Source organism: Strix uralensis, chromosome 1, assembly GCF_047716275.1.
Source record: "Strix uralensis isolate ZFMK-TIS-50842 chromosome 1, bStrUra1, whole genome shotgun sequence".
Classification (NCBI taxonomy): domain Eukaryota; kingdom Metazoa; phylum Chordata; class Aves; order Strigiformes; family Strigidae; genus Strix; species Strix uralensis.
Window position 1 is genome coordinate 102506318 of NC_133972.1, and position 25935 is coordinate 102532252.

The following is a 25935-nucleotide window of genomic DNA, read 5'->3' on the forward strand; positions in this document are numbered from 1 at the left end:
AAACCACCACCACCACCCACTCCCCCCCCCCCCCCCCCCCCAAAAAAAAAAAATACTGGCTGATTTTTGGCTTCAGAACTCCCTTTAAGTGGAAATATGGTAGAAAAATCTTGGGAAGGAAAAGCAAGGAAGAAAGGAAAGAAGAGGAAAAATAGTTGATAATGCATTCTCTTGTATATCAAAGACAGCCTAACAAACTAAGCAAACACAGGCAAACATGCAAATCTTTTTTAAGTCTGTGCTCTAAGGGTTTCACACTTACTTATTTTCCAAAATTATGGTCATCTGAAGTTAAGAGACAATAATATGTGCTTTTTCAGTCTGATAAGGTGGCTTTTCTCAGAAGACAGCTTAGCTTTCCAAAATGTTATTTAGACATTTGAAAGCTATTGCCAGCATCAAACTTTCTGAATAAAGGTTTTTTCTTCTTTTCAGCTTTTTTTTTTTTTTCCCCATATAGATTGCAGATGTACAACAAAGCTCTGTAGAGCAGCAGCCTAATGGAAAAACAGCTTGTGGGCTTTCCTTACTCTCCTCACTTGAGTTCTGTTTCTTTTAAAGGAAAAAATTCCACGCTCTCCCTTGTCCTTATAATGAAAATGTATCTGCAGTCTAGACAAAAATATGATGCTTCTGTGGTCCAACAGATAGATAACGATGCTACAGAAACTGTTCTTTTCCCCAGCTCAGAGTAATGTTGCAGGTCAACACCCAGTATCTAAGGTGAAACTGAGCTACAAATCCTACCTCTCCATACAGCAAGCAGGACAGCCATTATAAATGCTGTGGTTTCCAAAGAGCCTAGGAGCAGTTTAAGGGACACGGCCAAAGAAATGCACCTTGACTAGGGTATTTCATCAACTTAACCTCATCTGATAGGTCTGAGTACTGCTCCTTTCTCTGCAGTTCGGAGATTAAGAATACAATTACAAACAATGCATCAGCATCTGACTTCAGGCAACAGGTCAAAGAGGTCTTTAATACTTGAAACTAAGTCAAAGAACATACCTAGGTGTCCTATCTGCAATCTTTAATGCAGACTGGCATGCAAAGGGTATGCAAGAGTTCAGCCTGAAGTTATGACTTTGATGAAGAAATTACTGGGTGAGGTTCCGGTAAAAAGCCAGAGTAGCAGATCCATTAACCTGTCTACTGGGTTGAGGCCGGGCTGATGTGTATTTAGCTAATCACTTTGGTTTTGCAAATGCTGGTTGAAATTTTTCAGCTGGAGAAAGAATGGGTTTTTATTTTTTAGAATGAAAATTGAATGAAAAAGCAGCTTTTAAAAAGCGATTAATACTTGTTAGGAAGAAGTCAACATAGATGATGCCTTTAGTTTTCCTAGAATATTACACAACATATTTAGAAGGAGATATTGAAATGTTATGTTCCAGACTCTGCCTTATAGAGTTAATCCCATTCTGATTCTAAGGAAACACAACCTGCTTGGATTCACTGAAGTTCATGAGAGGTAAAACCAAGCACATAATTTTTGATCAGCTTCAGTTCTGACCTGCTTAAAAATTCTTTTGTATATATCTATTTTTATAGGGAACTGAAGGATTTGGCTTGAGTAAACATGATCTCCATAACCATCCAGGTGACATGCCTATTCTTAGCCTCCAAACATCAACATGGACATCTCCTACCACAGCTTTCGCTGGATGACCGGTTCAGAACTTCAGTTCTGTGATGCTTAGAAAATACCTACCTAGAAACTGTCCATGGTTAAAACCCCAGACTTGAAGACCTGGTGCTGGTTTGCAGTCTTTATAAAAAATGCTGTTAGATATAGTATCCAAGAGAGCTTTGTGGGCCACAGCCGTCTCTATCAATTGAAATTTCTAAACAAAAATCAGTTCATGTGCCTTGAAGTCTTAAGCAGTCGATAAGCAGCTGTCCAATAAAATCACAACATACTACCACCCCCAAACTCTAGCTTTCCTTACAAAAAAAGAAAGTTGGGTTTTTTTCTTAAAAAAATGTTGTCTTGAGTTATGATTCCAAAGAGTCCTAAGTCAGTGTTGCTGATAGAAAAAGTCAGTGTACAGAGTACATATTGTTGGATAAGCTGGAACAAACTCCCTGCGTGCATACCCATATGCTCTTGGAAAGCTACCCTGACATTCACTGGAAGTGTATGTATAAAGACAGATACTGAGGTGTTAGTTTCAAATCCAAAATGTGTACAGATTAGGCAAACATCAGTATGCTTTACACCTTGCTTATCTGGTCATATTCTGAGAGCACCTGCAGAGAGCCAAAGTTCTCTGAAAAAACTGGTTCAGATTCACACTGTACCAGGTACATCAGCAGGATGTTAGCTCAGATACCAAGAGATGATAATTCAGATATTAATATAGTCTGTGCAGGTGAGAAAGCAAAGGGAAAAGCAAAGGAATGAAGACATTACTTTGAGTGACACTCATCCCTTGATGAAACACAAAAGTTGTATGTAAGAAGTATCATCAGTTTGGTCAGAAAAGGTGTAGGACATATTCACAAAAATTGAAAGGCAGCCAAACTCAAAGCCTTGTGTACATCAGATGCACAAGCCACAGCAGGGGAACGACATTCTGACAATCTGTATGAGCAAAGCTTACTCTGTGCTGGGCATTCAGAAGAGTGCCTGCAATTACTTCTCCTGATTCATCTGTATCCTGTATAACTTGATATAATTTAATATTTTCCACCCTTCTTTTCTGGTGTGCAGCTTCATCAAGCTCTGTGAGATAACATTTAATTTTACATTACGTGTTGAGCAGCATCTAATGTAATTAGTCTTAATGTAATAGCATAATTTGGTTTTGGATGGGAAGATTTACAAAGAAAATTAGAATAAATGAATGCACAAAGCACCAGCTGGTGCTTATACCTACTCCCACATAAGAAGAATATTGCTATTTGCAATCCTATGAAAGATGAGATAATTTGGATAACAAGGATCAACAAAGGGTGATGCAGCAGTTGGTCTAAACAGAAAGAAATCCAGAGACAAATCCTGAACCATGTGGGATGTGAAGCATGCCAAAGCTGGTAGCAATCCAAAAGCATGTTATAAGGGAAAATAAATATTGCAGTCCATAAATGTACCACATGGTGTACAACAGCAAGTGGCAACAGCTACAAGAACTGTAATAACTGACCAGCCAACTTGAGGGCTTTGGTTGAAGAGGGCTCTTGACTGACAACACTTGGGCACCTGCCTCAGAAATGCAGGAACTTGCATTTACACATCTGATCAGAATTTTGCATAAGAGGCTGTATAACCTCTAACCTTGGAGGTTTTCAAAATTCAGCTGGACAAAACCATGGCTGACCTGATCTAGTGTTGGTGACAGCCCTGCTTTGAGCAGGAGGCTGGACTAGATGGTCTCCAGATGTCCCTTCCAACCAACAGTTCTATAATTCTATGATAAATAACTAAAATTTCTCAGAAATAATGTCAATTCCTATTTCAATTTTCCAAAACATAACCTCAAAAGAGTGTATCTATTTTAACATCTGGATAGTCTTGTGTGTGTAACAGTAAACAGCTACTCACAAAATGAAGACTAACATTTAGCAGATGAAGAAGGTGTTAAGTGTTTATGTGTACCAGCTCTTGAAGACCTTCAGCCAGATCACCTGAACCAGGCATGTATCATGTCTAAACTTTCCTGAGCTCCAAGTGACCGAGAAGAATAAAGTACATTATCAGCAAATCCGGGTGCCAGGTAATTCCTGTTTTACACGTTTGAATTCAGTTGTTTACCAAACTTTAACGTTAGGTATTTTTGCTAACATTTCCACTGTCTGACTTGTCCCAGGATGAAAATTTGATTGGCAAACAGGCTATGCCCAAGGACAGACAGTATTTTGCCTGGTTCCAAAGTATTAGCAGTTCCTGACATGTGGACTATTTTGGTCTAATTCTTCACTCTACTGGCATTCCTGAAGAGGGTACAGCAGAGTTATAGTGGGGATTACATTCAGACATATTTGAAGAAGAGGACAAAATAAGAAAAGTGTAGACCTTTATGTTAAATATAGTCAATCTCCGTGCATGTGAATCTGTGTGCACATGCACATGCATATACGCACTATAGGCTTACCCAAGTGGTCATAGCCAGAGAGAAAACAGATACTTCAAAGACTTTTCAGGACAAGTTTGTGTATAGGCACTGGGCAAGTTGTACAGATGATGCTTCTGTCTGCCAAAGCTTTGAAAAAGGAGAGGAATAATGGAAAAGAATTCTCTTGATGGGGTTCTGTGGTTAGCCATATATTTATTACATTTAACAAATGAAGCAGGCTGGTAATTAAGTGGTAAATTTCTGGAAAAAAAGTTCAAGTGGTTATCTTTCTAGCAGCCCATCCCTTTACTAAGAAATGGGTGAGGTTTATAAAAAGGTGAAGAGGTGACTATGTGATTCACATCCCTTGATAGGCTGCAGGAGAGAAACCTCCACACCCCTAATCACTAGATGGGCCAGACCTCTGATCAATAGAAGAGTGTGACCAGAGGTGATAAGAAACCAGGTGACTATAATTTTCATTTTTATATTTCCTACAATTTTTTATACTTCCTTCATTATACAAATGTTCTGGCAGACAGCCTGAACCCTGATCTCTCAAGGGTAAAAGAATCAAATAAAAAAATCCCAGTTGGAGGCAGGTGATGAGAGCCTTACCAAAACTATACATCAGAACATGCAGTAATCTCAAACCTGAATTAAATTATCTATCTAATCAGCAAATTCTCCCTGAACACTCCTCTCTCGACACTTCCATCTCGATGCTGAGTCAGATACCTGAGTGTAACAGGTTCTGACAGACAGGGAAATACCTCTGTTACTTCCTCATAATCCCTTCTGGTCCATTCAGCACCATGACAGGTTGTTCTCTTACAACACTAAAGAAGAAAATGTTCTGTCAGGAAGGCTTTTCTAGCTCTAGTGGAAGATGAACTCCTCTTGTTGGTCATAAAAAGGACTGACATGATCACTGCCTCCCTTGCAGACTTGGGCCCTACATCTCAAAAGAAGTACCATTAAAAATCATTGCAAAGTGACTGACATTGCAAATTCCAGACTAGACCAATGTTCACATAAACACATTTTTACTACGTGCCTTAACAAAGCATGCCTCACTATGCAAGGTGGTAACAGCAAACTAACTGTATCCCCTCTTGATTTGTTACAGGCAGTATAAAAAGCAAAACAATGGAAATACATAAATGACACATTTTTTCAGGTATTTCTTCTTCTGTAAACCAACATTAAGTTCTGCTTTGTCCAAAATGCTTATACCCCAGCAATATAGCTGGGCTGTACTCTGTACATATTACTCGGGTGTTGATGAAAACATGTGTGTTTTCAAGTCTGTTACAACAGAGCTATAATAAAGACATGTCTAACTCTTCTTGGTAGGACTCCTATGTCTTATCAAGATAACTCATGGCTCTCCTATTTAACCCGCTTTTGAAATTCCCCTCCCGTTAGTTGCTCTCATCTGACTTTGTTCAGCTGACAGCTCTGTTGTGTGCAGCCAGGGTGGAACCAGCTGAGGTAATCATACAACTTCCCCTACTGCCACTGTCCAGATCTGCTGCTTTTCTAGGGTTTATCAGCAGAGCAGCAGGGTCAACAAGGGGAATGCATGATGGTGTTCCAATTCATAGTGCACTATATTAGTCTTAATTGAGGATTAAGGAGAGTGTAAACTAGGACACTGCAGCACATACTGGGTCACCAGCTTTTTCCTCACGGAATGTGGGAACCAGCACTTGAAACAGCCTGGGTGAAAAAAAAAATCCTATCCAGAGGAGGGAAAGCTATACAGCACTTCTCTCCAAAAGCAGGGAGAAGAGGACTGTACTCTTCTGTGGTCCCACATCCTCCTACAGCTTAATCTGACATGTACAGGTTAGCTATTAACACAAAGACCAGGAGACAACCTTGCACTTCCAGCCTGTGCACCAAATGACAGAGAAAATTCCACAAACTTTCCCTTCCTGAAAGCTGACAAATAGTGCAATTTCAGCTTCAGCTGTGGTTTTTCACCCCATATTTAAAATGATTTAGATATAGAAGCATCCACAGTTTGCCACAGAGATAGAAAACAGGTGAATAAGCTGACTGATACATGACGACTTCACATAAGCACATTATTCTGAGGCCATGCCCAACAAAATGACTGGAAACCTGCTCGTAGAAAAAGTGGCTATACCACACATACATATGAGTAATTACTAGTTGAACCAGAACTAATTCTATAAAGAGCTATAGCAATTGTTAGCCAAATGAGTATGCCGTGGCAGATGCTAAAATAATTGCTCAGGGGGATTACAGGCCATATCCAAGCAGTTAATTCATTAGAAGTGTAATCTTCAGAGTGGCAATGGATGAGCAGACAAAATGGTAGCAAAGAGAGCGCAGTTCTTTAATCAGACAAGCACTACTGCTCTCCTTCCTCACCTTCTATTTCCCTATTTGTATGAACAATTCATGCTTCAGTTAATGAGCAAAACTGCACATGTTTGCTTACTAGCTAGCCTGAACAAATTTCCCAATGTCTTGGGTTTGGAAAAAAACAAGTATTTTCCTAGTGCATTGTACAGTCATCAGTAAAGACATACATGAAGCCACTGTCCCTGCTACAAATCCCTTGCATGAAAAGAGGGAAGTACTGTTAAATAGCTTGACAGATACTGGTTTTAACTGGCAAGATATTTCAGCAAACAAACATTCCTCTAACATTCACACAGGTGGTGTCTACAGGAATATCTGAATGGGTACTTGCAGGAATAAAAATCATATTTCACAGGGAGGACTTTTTTACGAAGTATACTTGTGTATTTCTCAACTAAAGAAGATAAGAACTCCCAGGTGACTTATCTGACCGGTATGAACTAGCCCTTGCCTCTACTCAGATGCAGTTCCTAGCAGAGCAAAGGCTCATTTATGTCCACCCAAGTTCACAAAATAGAGGTTACAGAGGATGTCATTGGCAAATAGGTCACATGCTGGCTGTCTGCAAGGGTGCCTATGTCCCTGCAGAAAGGGAAGCCACTTGAAGGAGAAAGAGAATTGGTTAGACTCTGAATTTATTTTGCATTATTCTCTGAGTTTTGAAAGCAGGCTGTTAAATTGGTCTATCCCTGAGCATTGATTACTTGTATATTTGCACCTCTATGACATAGACACAAAGTAATAAAATGTCATTTGGCACAACTGACCGGAGGGGGAAACATGCTTGACATAAACCAGATAAAAATAAATATTAGACAAATATACACCAGACTGCTGCATACCGAGAACTCCAAAGTGGCTTTTATGAGTTTATAAGCTTGGATGTGTGCAAAAGAAAACAGTAAAATTAGCTTTGCAGTCAGGTTGCCATCCTTACTCATACTGAATAGTACTTCACCTCACAAAGCACGCAACTCATTTACAGCTCAGCATGATGAAGCATGAGAGAATCTATGACAAAATGTGAAATAGAAAGGCTTTTCTACAGATGTTATGCAGAAGTTCAGCAAAGGTGAGTAAGGAAAACAAGTCTGTAGCCATGTTTCAAATCACACAGGGCTTTACAAACCAAGTCCTCCTGAACTGCTTCTGGAAGTGACAGCAACCCAACAAAGGGTGTTGTGGCAAAGACAAAACATGAAAACCATTTCTATTAAGCAAAGAAATAAGTCACTGTGTAACATATGTGATGAGTATTCTTAGTGGTCCTAAGAAAGTTTTGTAGAGATCTAAAAAGGGCAATTGCACAGGAGAAAAGTGGGTGATTCTAAATATCAAGTAGACTTTGCAGCTCCTTGGACAAACAAATGGGAAAATCACAGCCTGTCAGGCCAGAAGTTACAGCTCTGCAGGGTGACCCAAGATGAGAGACGTGGGCAACTGGGAATCACAGCAGTACTGCAGACAAGCCAGGGACTGCCACCGAAAGCAATAGCTGTCATGTCTCCTTCTGCCTCAGCACCACCAACCATTCTCACTATTCTCTAGGTAGCTGGTCTCACTAAGCCAACATAGCAGTTCTGCTAGTCCAAGCTGATCAGAAAGGATCACTTTTGAATGAAATGTTTTTTGACGACTATTCCTGATTTTTTCCTTATAGGAAAGATACACATTTGAAAAAAGGGTTGATGAATTTTCACAACTATAACTGCTTCTTTTTGAGTTCACAATGATTTAATTTGTCAGACATAATTCATTACCCATCTCATCCAGACTTTTCTATAAGATGCTTAAATGTCTGCTTTCAGTTGCAAGTCACCACCAGAAAGTATAAAATAAAATCATGACTAGTGCTCTAGTACATATGTATATTACATATACATAAACATATATATAGCATACACACTAGCATAATTAGCTGATTAACAGCCAGTGTGATTGCCATGCTTTAAATCCACAATTTTTTTTCATCAAACACTCCTCCCAGATTCGAACACTAAAGATGTCCAAAGTGATGGCACTACCATACATACAGAGGCAGGCAATTTCAAAATACCCATGCTGTAATCACCTGCTGGAAGACAGCATACTATACTGTGCTATTTAAAGAATGTTTACAATTAATATGCCTCTTCAAAATGGCCACCCCAAAAAATGGAAGACTACTATCCACAATCAATAGACTAAAAGCACATTTCAAAGTAGTCACTACTGCCTGCAAATGCGCCATTTTTCTGAAGGCAGTATACAAAATGCTTTTTCTTCTGGAAAAAAAAAAAAAACAACAACTTGCATAAGTCAGAAAAATTCAAACACAGGGATATTTCAGTTTAGACACCTAGCATGTTTCTGATACAAAATTTATGAAAACTGACTTATTTTTATATAAGCTTTTCTAAGTTTGTCACTAGACCTGATTTTTTACCTTGAGCTTTTATCAATTGTTTAAGTATATAGACTCAGTCTGATTTTTAGAGTTGAGCTTTTAATAATTCAACTATATCTGATATATGTGTATAAAATAAGCACCCTTCTGACAGACACCTTCTCCTCAGGTCATTGCTTGGTGAAGTTTACGCAGCAACTTGGGGATGAGCAAATTGACCTGTAACACCTGTTTGAGATAATGTCTGGAAAATGCCTCACTATATCATGCATTTATTTGATGTTTTCCCTACGGACAAGAAGCAACAGACCTTACATTAGGGTCCTGCAGGCTGGAGGTCTTACTGGGATTTACAAAAGAGGTCTCGTCTTTCACAGCCTGTTAAAAGAAGGAGCCAAAGTTTAGTACAACATCCATACAATTGGGATAATACAACTGTTTATTAAAAAAATATTCCCGTATTCTCCTGTATTGGAGTTTCCACAAAACTTCAGTACCCAAAATGCCTACTCTGCCCAGATTTATAAAGTGCAGTAATTATTTTTTTTCATCTCCTAAGTTGAGATTCACTGTGATGAGCTACGATGTACAATGTGCAGAGCAATAGTGTTAGGAAGGAACTGGATAGTGATAAAGGAGGAGAAAGAAAGGAACACTGATATTTATGGTTCCTCCAGAAAGCATTTGAGCAGAAATAATAAAAATCAACCCAGGCAAACATACTGTAGTTGAGTTGTTCTTTTAATTGGAGTACAATAAATATTACTGCAGTCTAATAAAAATAATGATGCCAACTTTTCGTTCAGTCTTTGAAAAATTAATTGAAAAATGGGATCCCTTACATATAATCACACTGTACATGCAATTCACAGAAAATGTCACCCACTACCACTCTCTGCTAAACTATAGAGTCCTGTCTCTCACATACCATTTGTCTATAGAGTTGAAAATACTAGTATTGCAAAATGACTTACATGAAAATTGCTTGATTACCTAGGAAACACCCAATTTGGGCAAGTGTTGGTAGATTATGCTCTGCAACTGAGATGCAGGGTTCCACAATCCGTGTGTAAATGCCAGTGTCAGTGCAACACTGCACCCCTCTACAGAAAATACTGGCTGAAGACACAAGAGTATCTCCAAATCAGTAATGGATGTGGCAGACTGTGATATTTCCATTCTGCTAAATGGATACAAGGGAAGTGATATGGTCCTATGACAATGGGATTTTTCAGTGTTCATTATCTGAACCATAATAATTTGAAGCCATCAGTCCAGATGAAATTGAATTAAATGTGTCAGTCTCATCCTCTTCAAAAAGGAGGAGGCAGGTTCCTTCAAATCAAAGGATTTTACAGACATGTAAAAATATTCTAAATTTGACAGGAGACCTTCCATTCAACACAAACTGATATATTCCATTTGAGGGTACTCATAAGAAAAAGAAACAAAGTCAAAGCTGAGTTTCTTCTATACCTTAACAGTGAACTACAAAATATCTGTAGGGATGCTCAGTGCTTGGGGAAATTGCCTGAGTTGTGATAGTTTTAGGTTTGTTTCCCCCTTGTGCCAGATAGAACAAAACCCTCATCGCCACTTCCCAGGCCATTATTTACTGGAGCATCAACCATGGCAGAAACAGACTGTTCCAGCGTGTACACAGAATTAACTGTATGGACAATTAAACTGGAACCACTGGGAGCCTGGCAGAAAGTGAATTCTGTCCTGGGCCTACTCCAGTCCAGGTAAGTGCCTGAGGTGATGGGTTAGGGACCATTTTGAGATAACTCCCCCCATAACCCTTCCTGTTATAGTTGTTGTACCTTGTATATTGATACCAAAACCACTATCAGCAGAGAGCCAACCCTCTGAACCTCACCAGCAGGTTTGTTCCTCTCCTAGGGGGCTAGTTTACTCAGAGGAGAACAGGATCAGCAGTAGGTACTGGAGAAGCTCCACCCCAGCAGAGTGCTTTTTATGTATTTGGGTTTAATCTCCCTCAGCCAGAGGTTTCCTCAGTCCTAGACAAACGCTCTAAACATTAAGGAGTCACATAAAAATGGGACATAGTCACACCATCACCACCATTGTAACAGCCACCAAACATTTTGCAGCTAAGGTTTTCAGTGAATTAACATCACACCATGGATAATTTTAAAATTTTAATAAATTCATAACTTTAAGAAATTTAGCTCAGCTCTAGAAAACTTTCTTTTTTTTTTACTGGTCTTCTAGTAGCTCGGTCTAGCATAATGTTTATTCAAAATCTAGTGCTTTCTTGAAAGGAAAGAAAATGGTCTTTAAGGAATTGAGAGAAAGCGTTGAAAATCATTCTTTGTTGGCACAGATGAGCACTGGAGTAATATTTTTTTGTTCTACAGAAATTATAATGCTTTTTATAAAGTTGTTTGGTTTCTGAAAGCTGTAAACACGAATCCAGCTGTCAGAAACTTAATACACAGTCTCTTCTTCCATGCTGATGTCTTAACAACATTTTATTGGTAAGCCTGACAAGCTAGCTGCTTCTTATGTGTCAAATTGGATACTTTTTAAAACCATACATTTTACTTTATTCCAATTTTCACCAAATTAATTGAGCTGCATTTAACGATGCACTTGAACACAACAATTGAAAAGAGAATACAGAGATCAAGGATGCAATGCACTGTGACCAGGAATTAAATTATTAAAATTCCACCTACTTAAAGACTATAAAGCCATGGACCTCATTACCCAGTTGAGAGGGCTTCATTGTATTAGTCCCTAATAGTTGACCCTTAGTTTCTTCTCATCTCTGTGACTACATTACCACTCTCTTTCGCCTTCTCTGCATTGGAAGGCTAAGCCTGCATCTCAAGAAGCTGTGTATTCCTAAATGGCATGATCAGCATCCTGAGGAACTTCTCTTGGTATTAATTTTCTCCATTATTACTCATGCTTTAGAGAACAGAAAAGACTCCTGTACCCACAAGTAAGTACTGCAGACCAGTGAGCAAGTAATCCCATGCTAAACTGGAGGGAGAGAGGGAGCATGTAGAGAAATGGAGAGGCCTGAACAGCCTCAGGTGATGAGGTGTGCACACTGGGTGCCACGATTATGCATTGGCAGGCACAAATTAATAAGGACGGGCTAATTCTCCTCGCCCTATGCCTCTCCTCCATGCCCATGGATGAACAGACATAGGAAAATGTTATACCTGCAAACATTTCTCCAAAGGGCTTCAGCTTTATTTGTTGGCTTGCTGGCTTTTGATTTGTTTGTTTGTTTGTTTTCAGAAGGAGGTCAGTAAGTCATCAGGTGACAACATGTTTATTTTTCCTCCTAACTCTGCAAATCACACTCACTAGCCACACAAGGACTTTCTCAGCCTTACTGAAAAGATATGAATGTAAAACAAGGGTTATACTTGTACCCAACTCTCACAATGTAATTCCTAGATGGTTTGTAATGGATGTAATTCCAAGATGGTTTGCCTTCATTTGAAAGCAAGTGCATGTGCTAGGGCCAGGATTCAGGTTTCTACTGCAGGATGCCCACCACCAGTGGAACAAGGGAGTTAAGCCAAGACTAGCAGGAGGTACCTGGTGGGGAATGTATATGGAAAGCTGAGCAGAGGGTCTGTCACCCACAGAAAGCCCAGCACTGAGCTATGTAAGAAGAACAGGCAGCAGCATGGAGCTGCTCGAACCTCCTTCACTGAGGCAGATTCTCCCCTCACCCAGAGGCTGCTGCTCTGAGAGGGAGAGGTTTCAGGGCATAGCAGACCTGCAAACTTAATTTATACAGAAGCAGGTTCATTTAATAATTACCCAAAGAGAAACAACTGGCTCCTCTGGCTACCAGACTGCAAACCAAACAAAATTAATGGTCGATCCACATAACCCATCCACACAATGCCATTCTCTTTTCTTATCTGCACCGGGCCCAGAGCAAAAGAAAAATTATTAATGTTCCAATTTCATATGTCATTAACTTTCTGGATGGTGTTAGAAACAAAGGTAAAGCATTACTTTATCATACTGGAGACAAGAAACATGCCTGGACAGAAATGGCATTGTACAGGCTCTCTTCATAAATGATTGCTAAGAAATACCAGTTTCACCAACAGATGAAAAGAGGAGAAAAGCATCTAAGTAATACCAAATTTTGCCCACAGCTGCCTAAGTGATCTACCTATGAGCTGCCAGGCTGATCCTGACAGTTTTCAGATTGCTTTTCAGTCAGCTCCTGAGCACCTATAACCCCTGCTGCTGTGCCAGCAGCCAGATCCTCTGGAGTCTTAAAGAGGGGGACGATGCTCCAGGGACACTACATCAGAGCATGCTGAGCTTTCCTGAAGGGGTTGGAACACTTTCTGGACTGTGGGACCAAGTCTACATATGAATTCATAAGCCCTGGTGGCTGGATTTGCTTAGTGAACAGCAGCTCCTTCTATTTTCTTCTGAAGGGTTAGCGCTAGGATGATGAGGAACAGGACTCAAAATGGGAACTGGTTGCACTGGGCATGTATGAAGAGGAAGAACACAGGAAAGACACAACTTTGGCTGCAGCCTTCTGTGCTTCTGTACAGACAACTAATTCTAGATGGGACTGTGGGCTGGTGAGCCTTCACCAGGGCACTGTGCAAGGCAGGCTGTGTTCTTCAAACCTCCAGCAAGGACCTTGGGGAGCTAATGTCTCTCCTCCATCACAAGGGGCATCACTGGGGCTCCCACCCCATCTGATCCATGATAGGAATATCTTGAATAAGCAAAAAAGACTGCATGAAGAATTTGATCACTGCAGCCAAGGCAGGGTGTCAGGTTCTCATCTGAGAAAGACAAGGGTCTGGAAGGCTCATATGAAACATATGATGTCTCTTATTTAGCAGTTTCACAAAGTTCCCAGTTGCAGAAAGGAAGAGGGAGCAACATAGCTTTCACATGTTTGGAGATCTTCAAAGGTAAGGAAGCAATGGCTCTCACTGCAGTAGCCTGGAAATATTTCTCTATCTTGACTCTTTCTGGCTCTGTCATGACACTAAGGAGGCCTGAAGCATATCAGATTTTTCAGCTCTTAAGCAATATTTTTGTCATTTGTCAGCCATATTAATTGTTGGCTGATCTCATTAGATAATACAGGCTAAACAACACATCATCAGGAAGAATGCCCTGCCAAGGTAAATCTACCTTGGTGATTTAATATGTCAAATGTATCCTTTCAGGCAGAAAAGCATCATGGTTAGGTCTCTGGGGAACAGACTACTGTCTTTTCCTCCCTCTGAACAGGGCCTGGCACCATGTGTCTCCTGGGCTATGGCGGGCTCCTACACATCACTGCAATTAACAGTACTTGTCTCATCATGTACTAGCACTTACAGACATGCCAGCTAGGAGACATAGCTGACATATCCACAGTGCGTTGTCACAGTCTTGTGACACCACTGCCGCATTTGCTTCCAGTATCCCAGGGAATAAATTAAAGATTTCCCTTTTCCCACATTCTGTTTATCTAAATCTTCCTTTCCCTTCTGTACCTCGGCAAGGCTGCTGCATCATTTCCTCAGCTCCTCCCCTGACTTTGAGGTATCATTGCTGACACACTTCTAACGAGCTGCCATGTATCATATATTGATCATCCTGGCCCACACACATTCAAAATCTCGTATTTTTATACATCTGACACCCTTCATTTCCGTAGTCTCACTTTTAAAGTTGAGCAAACCTGTTTCCCCATAGCGACTGAACACAGGATTTGAAGCTGAGCCATTTCTAAATTTCATTGTTATGAGCAATTATAACTGACGCGATGTTGTGCTCGCTGCTGTTCCAGTCGAGAGTCCCAGTGCAGTTGCTTCTTTTTACTTAGCCTGAAATTTGCCAGTGAGTTTATTGCTCATCCAAGTGGGTGACTAACAGAAACAGCTTTAGCAAGGAAGGCATCGTGTACATAAGGAGCTGTGCAAACTTCCCCCACAGCCTGAACACCTCAGCTGTGACCCGTTATACTCACGTAATAACAGTTCTGATCTCTGTGCGAAGACTGTCAAATTGTGCAGTAGCTCTGTGCTGTGAATAAGGACGGCTGGAGGGAGGGAGAAAGGGAGGGAGGGAGGCAAACAGCATCTAATTCATGATGGAAAGAGGTTAAAATGTTGGAAAAGCTGATCCTTTCAAGGTACTTAAGTCAACATCTAGTGAAAGCTAAGAACTCCTCTGGGGATCCAGAAGGATTTGGTTAAGTCCTATTATAAGAAAGATCGCATAAGATTATAAATCCTCAAGTGTCTTCCCCTCACCTACTCTATTTTCATTCATGACCTGATTAGGGTTGGAATCCAGATCCCCTTAAGTGAATAAAGCTCCAAAGACCCAGCTCACATAAAGACAGCGATTTTTTTCTAGAAATACATGGTGAAAACATCTGGACTTGGAAGTTGACAAGTCCTTACACTCGAATCTTTCCTTAAAGGAGACAGCACAATGAAAAAGGCAAAGAATCATCAAAAATGTAGCTAAGCCAGACTAGCACTGTGAGTCACCTCATTTATGCACACTTTCTACCATAAATAATGCATAGATCCCAGTCTCATTTACATTTGCAGCCATGGTTTGCATTTATGTAGAAAGCACAGGCTGCAGGATGACACCTGTACCCGTGCATGTCCTGAGACATTTTTTGTCCAGTCTTTTTCTCAAGGCAACTCTAGACAGCACAAGCAACCTGCATTTACTCACATATTTGCAATACTTGAAGCAAAATGACATGATCATCGGTCTGTACTTGTTTCTAGGGCAGGCAGGAAAAAGAGAGAGATGGCTATCGACCTGGCCTAAAAATTTACATGTGTATAAGCTTGTGAAGAAAGTTAGTGTGTGAAAGGAGCTACAGGATTGAGCGTTCCTTTGTTCAGCGTAAATGTTCCTTTGTTTACTGATAATCAAAGGGGGGGAATCAATTGCTCAAGAACCCAAACCTGGCTGACAGAAGATACCTTTTGCCAGCCAAGAGTTTCCCTTGAGGGCTGATAAAGCAGAAGCCACTGGGATTTTGTACGCTCTTTGTAAGTAACTCCGAATCTACCTTTTCCCAACACTTTTTTCTCAACAAACAACCCATAATGTTCAGTGAGGAACGGGTTGGTGGTAATGTCACCTCTCTTTGTCTTCAATAAACTGCACTGCAAAAATGTATCTTAAAAATGAGCTTGGCCTTCCCTTGTCTTCAGACTAAGGTGAGAGTAATGCAAAAATCAGCTGCAGTAGAAAACTATGAGAAATATAGTTCCTTCCTGTGCTAACCTGCTAGACTTATATCAACCCAAGGATTTAGGAAAGCTTGGGTAACAGGTGGAGAATACAAACACCACTTGTAGAAGACAAACTACTAGAACACAACACACACTGCCTGCCAAAAGAAAAAGCCCTGCTGAGATAGCTACATTTGTTCAGGAGCCTGTGCTTAATTCTAAGGATAATTAGGATTTGCCTGGAGCCAAAGTGGATATAAATAGGAACCAAAACCTGCTAGTATCTTTCCTCCATCAGTTGGGCCATGAACTGTTTGGCAAAAGGGACTCTTTGTGATACTAACAAGTCGTCTGCTCAATCACAGCATATCAGCACTGACTCATGCAAGCTGCAAAGGGGTTTTAAATGCTAGGGAGAACTGGTCTTTTGTATTCTGGCAGCTCCTCTGCTGCTTTATGCCACTCCCTCTCAAATGAAGAGCCTGGAATAAATGCAAAAAAAGGAAGAAAAAAAAAAGAGGAAGAAAATATGTCAGTTGCTTCACAGTGTTTAGTGCTCCCCTGGAGCTTCATTATGTGGGAACTGTGATATGCAGTCTGTCAGCTAGAAGGTGGCAGATCTCTGTGGCACAGTTTGAAAGGTGTGTTGTGAAACACCACTTGTTTGCTCTAGACCCACAGATACTGTATGGCATGCCCTGTGAAAACCACAGGTTCCCACAGTTGTGTGTGGGTTCCTCATGTTTCTCACCTGTGGTGTCTGTGGCAGTGTGCTCCTGGATTCAGCTTCCAGCATTCCCATGCACACTGTAGCTTGATTCTCCATTTAGAAGAATGGCACATAAATATTTCCATCTTCACAAAATAAACAAACTCACCCATGTTAGTTTCCTGCTGCTCTACAACTCTAAACCACATGCAGGGCTCAGTGATCGGTACCATAAACTTACAAATTTTCAGTCTCTAAGCCAGGACTATAGCCATGGGAGATGGTCTATTGCCCCCTAGGAATGTGATAAAGAGCTCTTCAGCATAATTCTGAAATGAAGCAGTTCAGAGACCATCTTCCAGAATATATTTTCAAATGCATTGCATAATTTCCCCTGTTTTTACTTTTGAAATCACAACCATTGGAATCATTCATTTCTAAGGCTCTCTCTTGTGTTGGTGTCTAGCTGCCATAAAGAAAGAAAACTACAGAAAATTTCTGTCCCAGTTTATATTTTCCACTTGCAAACATTCACTCCATTCTCAGAATTAACAAGGAACAGCTTCTTCTTCTACTACATGCAGGAGGTGCCTTCATAAACTTGTCACATCCTGATGTTAGTAGCATATGGTATTGAAAATATTCCTACTGCTTAGAGAGAGAGCTGTTACAAGTATTTCAAGCAACAGTTTGTTAATTTTGGATCTGATCCTACAGTGCACCAATATCTTTCTCATGCTTTTACACCTAACTGTATAATGAAGATGCCCCATGAAGTTTCCTAAAGGACAAGTTAGACCATAGATTTGTGAGGCCTTTAAAAGAACATTTAATTTCAAATGGCATGTGCACAAGACAGAGTCTGGTTCTTCTTCCTTTTATAAAGCAGAGAGGAGCAAATCCTCATCTTATTTGTGATACCATGAAATAAAGGAAGATCAGGATCTATGCTGTATATGAGGAAAATCAGCCTCTCTTTGCTTTACAGCTTGAGGAATATAGGCTGTGCCTTACAGAACCTAGATATACTTCTTGCCCTGCCTTGTAAGTTGAAATATGACAGCACAGAAAACAAGAGATGAGAAATTGGAGTCTTAAGAATAAGGCCAAAGGCAGGACTTCTCAGGGATTTAATATGGAACTGGCATCAAAAGATAGAATTGGGCAATGGATAACATGGTTAGTCCTCCAGATATACTGGGCAGCAGGATATGTCAGACGGGGTTAAAGAAGGGCCCGATCACAGCCCTGTAGGAATACATGGAATTAAATAGTTGTCTTCCATGAAGGAACTATTTCTTATCTGCTCCCACAAAAGGATGCTGTAAGTGTCTCTGAGTGTAACGCCATCCCAGCTTGCTTTTCCCAGAAGATGACTGAACTGCCACTGGGAAATGGCTTAGCCACCGGTATTCAGCTAGTTGTTTGGATGGGTGGGATAGAGAAGATAACTGGGTGGTTTTATGATATGCTGGTATGGTGGTTTATCAGGGCCTCCTGTAGCCTCCTTCTCTCCTCCCATTTACTAGGTGATAGATGGTGTGTTTCTACTCATTCCTTCACCATGAACATTTTGCCTACCTTTTGCAGTGCTTGTGTAGCCACAGCTTCTTACTGGAATGGCTGACCATTGCCTAGTTTCTGCCTACTTATTTTTGCAATGTATCTGAGAAGGGTAATCTTTCACACTTGACAGGAGGGGTGGTCAAGTACAGAAGAACGCATCTCTAGTTTCACTGGCAATTTTGTGAGCAGGTAGTTGAATGAGGATTTCCAAGATTAAGGTGACATCCTAATTTACTGGCTATAAGTCTTAAGCCATACTTGGTTAGCACTGAAATCTTCAGGGATTTCAAACCGAACTGTATGCCATTATTTTTCCACAATACGTGCTATCCTGAAACAGTCTTCTTTCCCCTCCTTCCCCTGAAATCATAAGACTTTTCTCATTGAGGCCAAGCCTAGAGACACCTACTTAATCCAATCTGACTGCTAAAGCCTTGTGCAAAACAACACAGGTAAGAAGGAAAATAGGAATGCTCAGCTTTCTCTGAAACTTATTTACAACATCTCAGCAGCTAAAGAATACGGTTATGGCATGCATGAAGAAGCAACCCGGGATGTTCTCCCTTGGAAAGCCTCAGAGTGAAAAATTAAGGTAGGGCAGGTGAATTGAAAGATGCATACATTAAGCACATTTCCCATCTTGCCCTAATAATGCTGTATTCTGAATGCAGCAGCACACACTGCTTCCAGTCTTTAACTGTCCATTCAAACATGACCATTAAGCATATTCAGGAGAAAATACACACGTGAGAAATATACCATGACATTCTGTAGAAAAGACACACAGGAAAAACAGAGGGCAAACCCAAGGGCAATCAAACAAGAAACGTGCTGCATAAAACACAGTTGATACAACACAGAGAGGTGGGAGAACTGCTTTAAGCAAAAACTAAAAGAAAAAAACCCAACCTCCTTCCCTCACATGCTGTCAGATTTATAGTTTCTGTTCCTGAAATCTAGGGCAGTCAGAATAACCAAATTTTGATACTTCCTTAGGTCTAGCTAGACCAGATGTAATCTAGCTCTCAGATGAAAGATCTGCCAGGGAACAACAAATACACAAAGATGATTGTTAACAAAATCCTTTTCAGGGTAAGTTGACCTGATACGTTATTGTGAAAAGAAACAAAGCAATGGAAAGACTGACATAATTTATATACAAAGAAAATAGTATGTACAAGGATACCACAGGAACTTGGGATAACAGCCATCACCATCTTTCTGCCTCTACTTTTGTTCCTAAAGCATTCTATTTGGCTTTATTTTTGGCACCGATGGCATTATCTTTTGTCCACAAATTACACTTGAAAAGAATCTCATATTTTAGGTTTCACTTAAATTTATCTCCAACTGGGAAATTAACTTTTTACAGTCATGCCATCTAGCAGCAGTTTTCAGTTGCACAACACCTTCACAAGACTTGTGGTGTTCTTGAAACAGGATGTATCCGATGTAAATACTGACTAAGCAGTAAAAATAGCAGCTTACAATTTAGTTAAAAGCACATGAACAAGTAAAAAAACAATAGACTAGCTAACATTTCACATTCAGACTTCTAAAGTTGATCCCCTAAAATAAAGATTGCATCTGCATGCATAGAGATTACCTTTAGAACACCTTTAACCACAGTTTCCATGAGGGGTGGGTAGCCTCCGAAAACTCCAGAGGTTATTGTTTCTCAGCTACAAAGTAAGTAAAAGCTACAGTGACAAAATCAAAACATGGAGATTTCCTGGGCCCTTCTCTCCTATTTTGTCAGCCTCTCTCAGCTGTATCAATCATGTCAGTTAGGACAAATTTCCTACTTCCATCACATCAATCATTTTGAGTTACCTGAAGAAACTGCAGAGCAGCTAGAGAAAGCTAGGTCAATGTGGATACTAGAGATAAAATAAAGTGCTTCCTCAGGAACGTCGTGATTTTTGAAAATCGGTGTAAGCTCTGCCAAAACTAGAAAGACGAAATATTAAACACAGATTACCTGAGCGCCTACTCTAAAAGCAGCTTCCACTTGAGCTTTAAGGATGTTGCACTTCATATGGTCAGGTACAGATGAAGGTGACACAGGGGCATGAAGAGTCTTTTCAGATACTTTCTTGTCTTCACCCTGTGTTTAATATAAAAGACAAGCACAGTGACATATATTAGAAAAATAAGTTAACAAAATGGTCAAAGGTCAAATTTTTACTTGTAACAACTTGATTCAGCAATACTGGATAAAACTTCCATGTTCATACCCTGATACATACACATTAGAATAAAAAGTTTTCAAAATATTTAATGACTTAATATTCATTTTCAAGAGAAGAAAAGCCTCAGAGAAGCCTGAGTAATAGAAGCAAGAAACTGATGTGGAGGGAAGATACATGGAAAAAGACCAGCCAGGCCCTGGAGTGGTTGCCCAAATCTGTGATCACATTGAGGAAGCAAAACACTGTCTCAAAATATCCCACAGCAGGCAGAAGAGGGAAAGGTTCACAACACTCAACTATTGGTTTCTTATACCACCCTAAGAATGTGAAGGGGCTTTGAAAATTTAACCAGAGGGATCTGAAGGGATCTCCACATAATTGCAAGCCAAGCAAAAACTCCTTCATCTGAAAGAAAAGAAAAATCCAGGGAGTTTAAACATTGCTGCTGCAGTTTCCACTTGATGTCAATCCTTCACCTACGCAGCGATCTGGATCAGAAATCTAAAGCCTCAGGACAGCTAGTTTAGTGACCTGTTCAAACATGACCCAAAGGTTTTGTGCCTTGAACAAACTACATCCAGCAGAAATGCGAGCATGAATAAATCTCCCATGCAGGAAATAAAAAAATAGAAAAAAGACAAGGACAATGTAATACCAATGTATAAACAAACAGGGTATGATTGGGACCAAGACTGTAAATGTGAACTCTTAAACAATCAAACTGTAATATTTTACATGTTTTTAAAGAAGAATTGGGCAATGGCATAACAGCCATTGCAAACTTTCCTATTCTTCCTGGAAATGAGACCTGAATTACAGCCCACTAACAGCCTAGATTATGCATTCATTTTCCACTGTCATTGCTACAAAGAGTGAGTGGTTGTGTACACCTGGACAGAACAGATATGTAATGCTGTCAATCAGATTTCAGTCAAAACAGGTACAAGGCATCAGTAAGCCAGGTCCCGTGCGTCCTTGAGGTTCACCTCTGGCAAAGTATTTCAGGACAGAACCAGTCATTTTTTAGCCACTGAAATTACCATATGAGTAGCCCTTTAACTTCAAAACCTGCCTCCTTCATCCTTCCTTCTGCCCTCCCCCATGGCATCCCACTGGCCAATGGCAACTACAATCTTACCGACTCTTCTCTCAGGTCGGCAAACAATCACAGACAAAAGGGAACATCAAGATTTGGGGGACACTTTCTGCAAGTGGAGCAAATCACAAACGCAATTATGTTGCCTGAGGAAACTGTTCTGCAGACACTGGGGGGGGGTGGGGGGGGGAAGAGCCAGACCTCTGCAGAACTCTATTGAGACTGCAAGATATTTCTCATGTGTAAGCAAAGTTGGTCTAGCAGCATTCTGCATCCAAAATGCCATAGCTGCCAGGTATGATTTTGAACAACTGACTGTTAAAGGATTGCTTATCATGAGATTTTTTTCTCTGGCAAATTTCTAATAATTCTTACATGTTTATTTGCCAAGCCACATTTACTGTTTTTAGTGGAAGACATTTTTTGACTTTTCATTCTCCACACTTTCCTCCTAAGGGAAAAAGAAAATACTTAAAATAAAAAGTGACAGCATGTAGCTGGAAGAAACTAATGGAACTGCAGTTGTCTATTCAGTCTTGAATATAACAGTAGTTCTGGCAAGCATATGAAAAAAAACATGACACATTTGTTTGCCATAGGTATCTTTTCTGGGGTGCTCATGAAGTTGGGAACTGGAGATATTCAAAAGGACAAAATTAACTGTAAAGAAAGCACAACTTTTCTTTCACCAATAATCTTGGTAGCCACAGTGCACTACTACACACTTTAAAAGGGCTGCTATTATCGTCAACTTTTAAGTGTATTGATTTCTAACAGCAGAAAGAACAACGCACTAAGCAGTGGCATTTCTAAAGGCCATGCAAAATCCCATCTTTGTTTTAACACTGGATATGAATTAAATATCGTGTCAGTCAAGCAAGATTAAGCAACTGTAGTTTACTAGCTAAATCAAGACAACGGATGCTTGCTTAGGACACAAGCTTGTTTTGTAAAGTTCCAAAGTCCCATCCACCTGTTATTCAGATGGATATGGATATTTTTCAGTCATTATGTTCTTCCTCCCCTGCCCAACTTCCCCACATTGACCAAGAGCAGGACTGCCCTGTAGTTGGGAACCCTCAAAAGGTCTAAATCTCCTTGCTGTGTTCAGGATTATACCAGATGACTCCATGTAATGGAGACTGTCCCCAGTGTGGGATCTGACGTGCAAGTCTCACATTGAGATTCTTATAACTTGAGAGGTCCAAACGCCAATGCTTGCTGACTTGGCTGAAAAGAGAAAGCTGCTGCTGCTGCTGGATGTTGCAGACTTCTTAGAAGCCATTCCTGGGCATTCAGTTCTGCTTTAGCCCTTGTTTGGGTCATGCTTCAAGGGTTTCACCTTCAAGCAAGCAAAATTTGCTTTGCTTGCACTCCACCAGGAACAGTAGCGTCTTTAGTGACTGATCACACACGAAGAGCAGACATTGCTGCAATTGCTGCTTGGCCTCGTCCTGCCCAGCAGATGCTGAGCCAGCAGCTGAAGGCCACCACCTCCCCCTGCCCCAGTGGAAATGCTGACTGCACACAAACGCCATATGGGGCTTGGGAGCGCTCGACCTGAGCCAGACCTCCTCTAGCTTCTGAACATATGTGAAAGGCTTCTTTGCCAGCCTGTCTTGGCAACGATGGACTTTTCTGCCACAGTGTAGCACATCCTGAATCATTACTGAATTCTGCTCTCACATAGCTCATTAGCTGAGACTATTACACTAGTCAGTGGCACTGAAGATCGACTGAAAGTGAACTCAACTTACAGAACAAAGTAGCACCTTCTTACTGCAGACTATTAGCACTTCTAAGCATCTGTGTCAATTCCTATTGTTCCTTAATGCCACTGATTTTTACATATAAGCCCTTTCACTCCCCAATTTAACTCCTAAAGTGTAAGTGTCTTCAAGAAGGCAAAAGAAAAAAAGTATTTCAGGACTATACAAAGACATACAGTACCTCCTATGGTCCATTTCACTAGTTTATAAGAAAATCAAAGATCTAAAACCTGCCTGCATTAGGAATCTCTATATACTATTGCTGCAAGAATGTAATCTACTTTATTTTGCTGTATAATAAAGAAATCTTATATTTCCAGAATCCTTATCACTTGCAGTGATGAGCAAAGCATAAAGATAGCAGCTGGGTATTCAAATGCTGTACCAGGTTGGCTGTTATTAAAATTTTATTTTAATTTATAAACTAAGACCATTATATGTGGAAGTCATTAGAAAACTAAACATGGCATAATGTTAATGAAAATTCCAATGTTATCACTTCTTATGTAATTCCAAAGAATCTGAGATGCCCCTTTCAGGTGAATGAGAGTCAAACTTCCATTTGAAAGAAATAATCTTCTTGCTTAAAGTTGCAACCTAAACTCATCCTAAAAGGTTTAGAAATGAGGAAAAAATCATTAAGTTAAGATACCTGATAACAGTCCAATTTTCCATCTCCAGTTCTGCTAGTGCTAAAAACTAGCAATATGTTCAGATCACTTTCACCATTGATGCAGAACTTTATTTTTCCAGAGAAGGAAAACACTGGAGAATTGCATTTAAATGACTTTGATAGAAGTGGGTTGAACAAGATATGACATATAGACACATAAAGCTAAATGCCTTTTTTTCTTTTAATAATTGAGGTCTTGGGTTTGCTTTTCTCCTCCCAAACATTTACTTTAAATTCAATTACATTTGCTGATACTAGAAACGAAGGCAGATTTGAACAGTGTTAGATAATGATGACACTGGCTTTGGTTTGCAAAGCTAACTGAATATTAAGTACACATACAGAATATAAAAATAGTTGCACGAAACACAGTAATATCACTCCTGTACTTAACATTTCCATTCCCTCTGCTTTAAAATGTTCATGCTTTGTTCCACATCAAACTGTGTACCAAGAGCAAGATTTATGATCTTTTGCCTCTGTGAATTTATCAATAGTCTCTTCTTAGCCAAACAGTATGTTTAAATCATGCATTTAGCTGGAAATCTCTGAAGAATAGAATTAATATTTTGTTTAGGAATGCAGACCTATTCTTCATAGCTAGTCATCAATACTAGTGGGTTGTAAAATTTTAATGAAGACAACATAGGTTCTGAATGCATACTAGCTATGTAAGGTCAAACCCTTTGGTTTCCTGGGACTCAACTACACCTGCAAATGTGCATGAAAATCTACAGAGTCTTTCGCCCCCTTTCCACCAGGAGATTTATTGAATTTTTTCCATGTGATAGCTAACACCAATTATGAACAGACACCATAATGGTAAAACCTATATGATTATGTGTTATTCTTATTTGAGACAAAGTTTGCAAGCTGAAGCTGCATCTTTTATTAGAAAAATACATTTGGAAAAACAAAGAAACAAAAAACCCCCTCATTAAGCTGCCAGATACACAAGACCTTCCTCAGGTCAACTAACAGTTGGTCTAATGAAAGAGATAACTCCCAATAAATCTTGTTATGCATATAACCTTGGAGCAAACCTCTTCAGTTGCTGGTATCAAATTTATTTTATAAAATGTTATTGCTCAATATTATTAGATCCTGCCTCTGTCAGTGTCAATCTTCATGATAGGCTCATTGGGTCATGGTAGCCATGTTTTCCAGGGTATACCCTCTGATCACTGTATCACATAGAAGAGTCTCAGATATATCAATGAAGTGAGTTGGTTTTGTGGGTTTTTTTAAACCACAGATGATTTTTGGAACTTCAGTAGCTTTAGACTTCACAGTTGTGCACAGTGCAGGTAGTTCCACAGCTTTTTTGGAAGTGATATCATTTGCAAGCAGTCAGTACTGTAACTGTGTAGCCCTCTAAGATGGTATTGCCAGCTAGCAAAAGGCCATAAGCTTTGAAAAGAGTCTGCAAAGCCATTCAGGCTCATCAGGCTCACTCTGTCTGAAACCTTCTTGAACTGCTTGCAGCTTTGTTTTACTAGGTTTAGCTGTAACAGCAATAATTTTATATAGAAAACAGTAACACAAGCAGTTATTCTTTGTAGAATGAGATATTTATGACTCTGACACAATGATGTAGTATAAAACCACACACGACTGGTATAACAGAGGCCTTGAGAGGTGGAGACACACGAGGTGGTGTAGAGGAGCACAGGCATGGGGTGATAGCTTGAGGGGCACAGGCTGGTTCTGGAGACCCTGTGGCTATAAACAACTGACCAATAACCAGTTAAAGAAGTATATGCTGGGACCTGGACAAAATTGGTTTTAGGGGCGATGAAGAGAGTGAAGACATAGTATCTAGCATATCTGTGTAACAGCCACCATGTATAGTAAGTTCGGGTG

The 25935-nt window shown here is 40.0% G+C and overlaps 1 protein-coding gene across 3 annotated transcripts in view; it reads right to left on the reverse strand.

Annotated features, from left to right (window-relative positions):
* EPB41L4B (erythrocyte membrane protein band 4.1 like 4B) overlaps positions 1–25935 on the reverse strand; it is a 180444-nt gene that overhangs the window by 40203 nt on the left and 114306 nt on the right. For all 3 annotated transcript variants that reach the window (XM_074875473.1, XM_074875463.1, XM_074875481.1), the window contains exons 18-19: positions 20324–20449; positions 9149–9216 (exon numbers count right to left, since the gene is read on the reverse strand). In XM_074875473.1, the coding sequence (XP_074731574.1) occupies positions 9149–9216; positions 20324–20449 (194 nt within the window). The remainder of the gene's footprint in view (positions 1–9148; positions 9217–20323; positions 20450–25935) is intronic.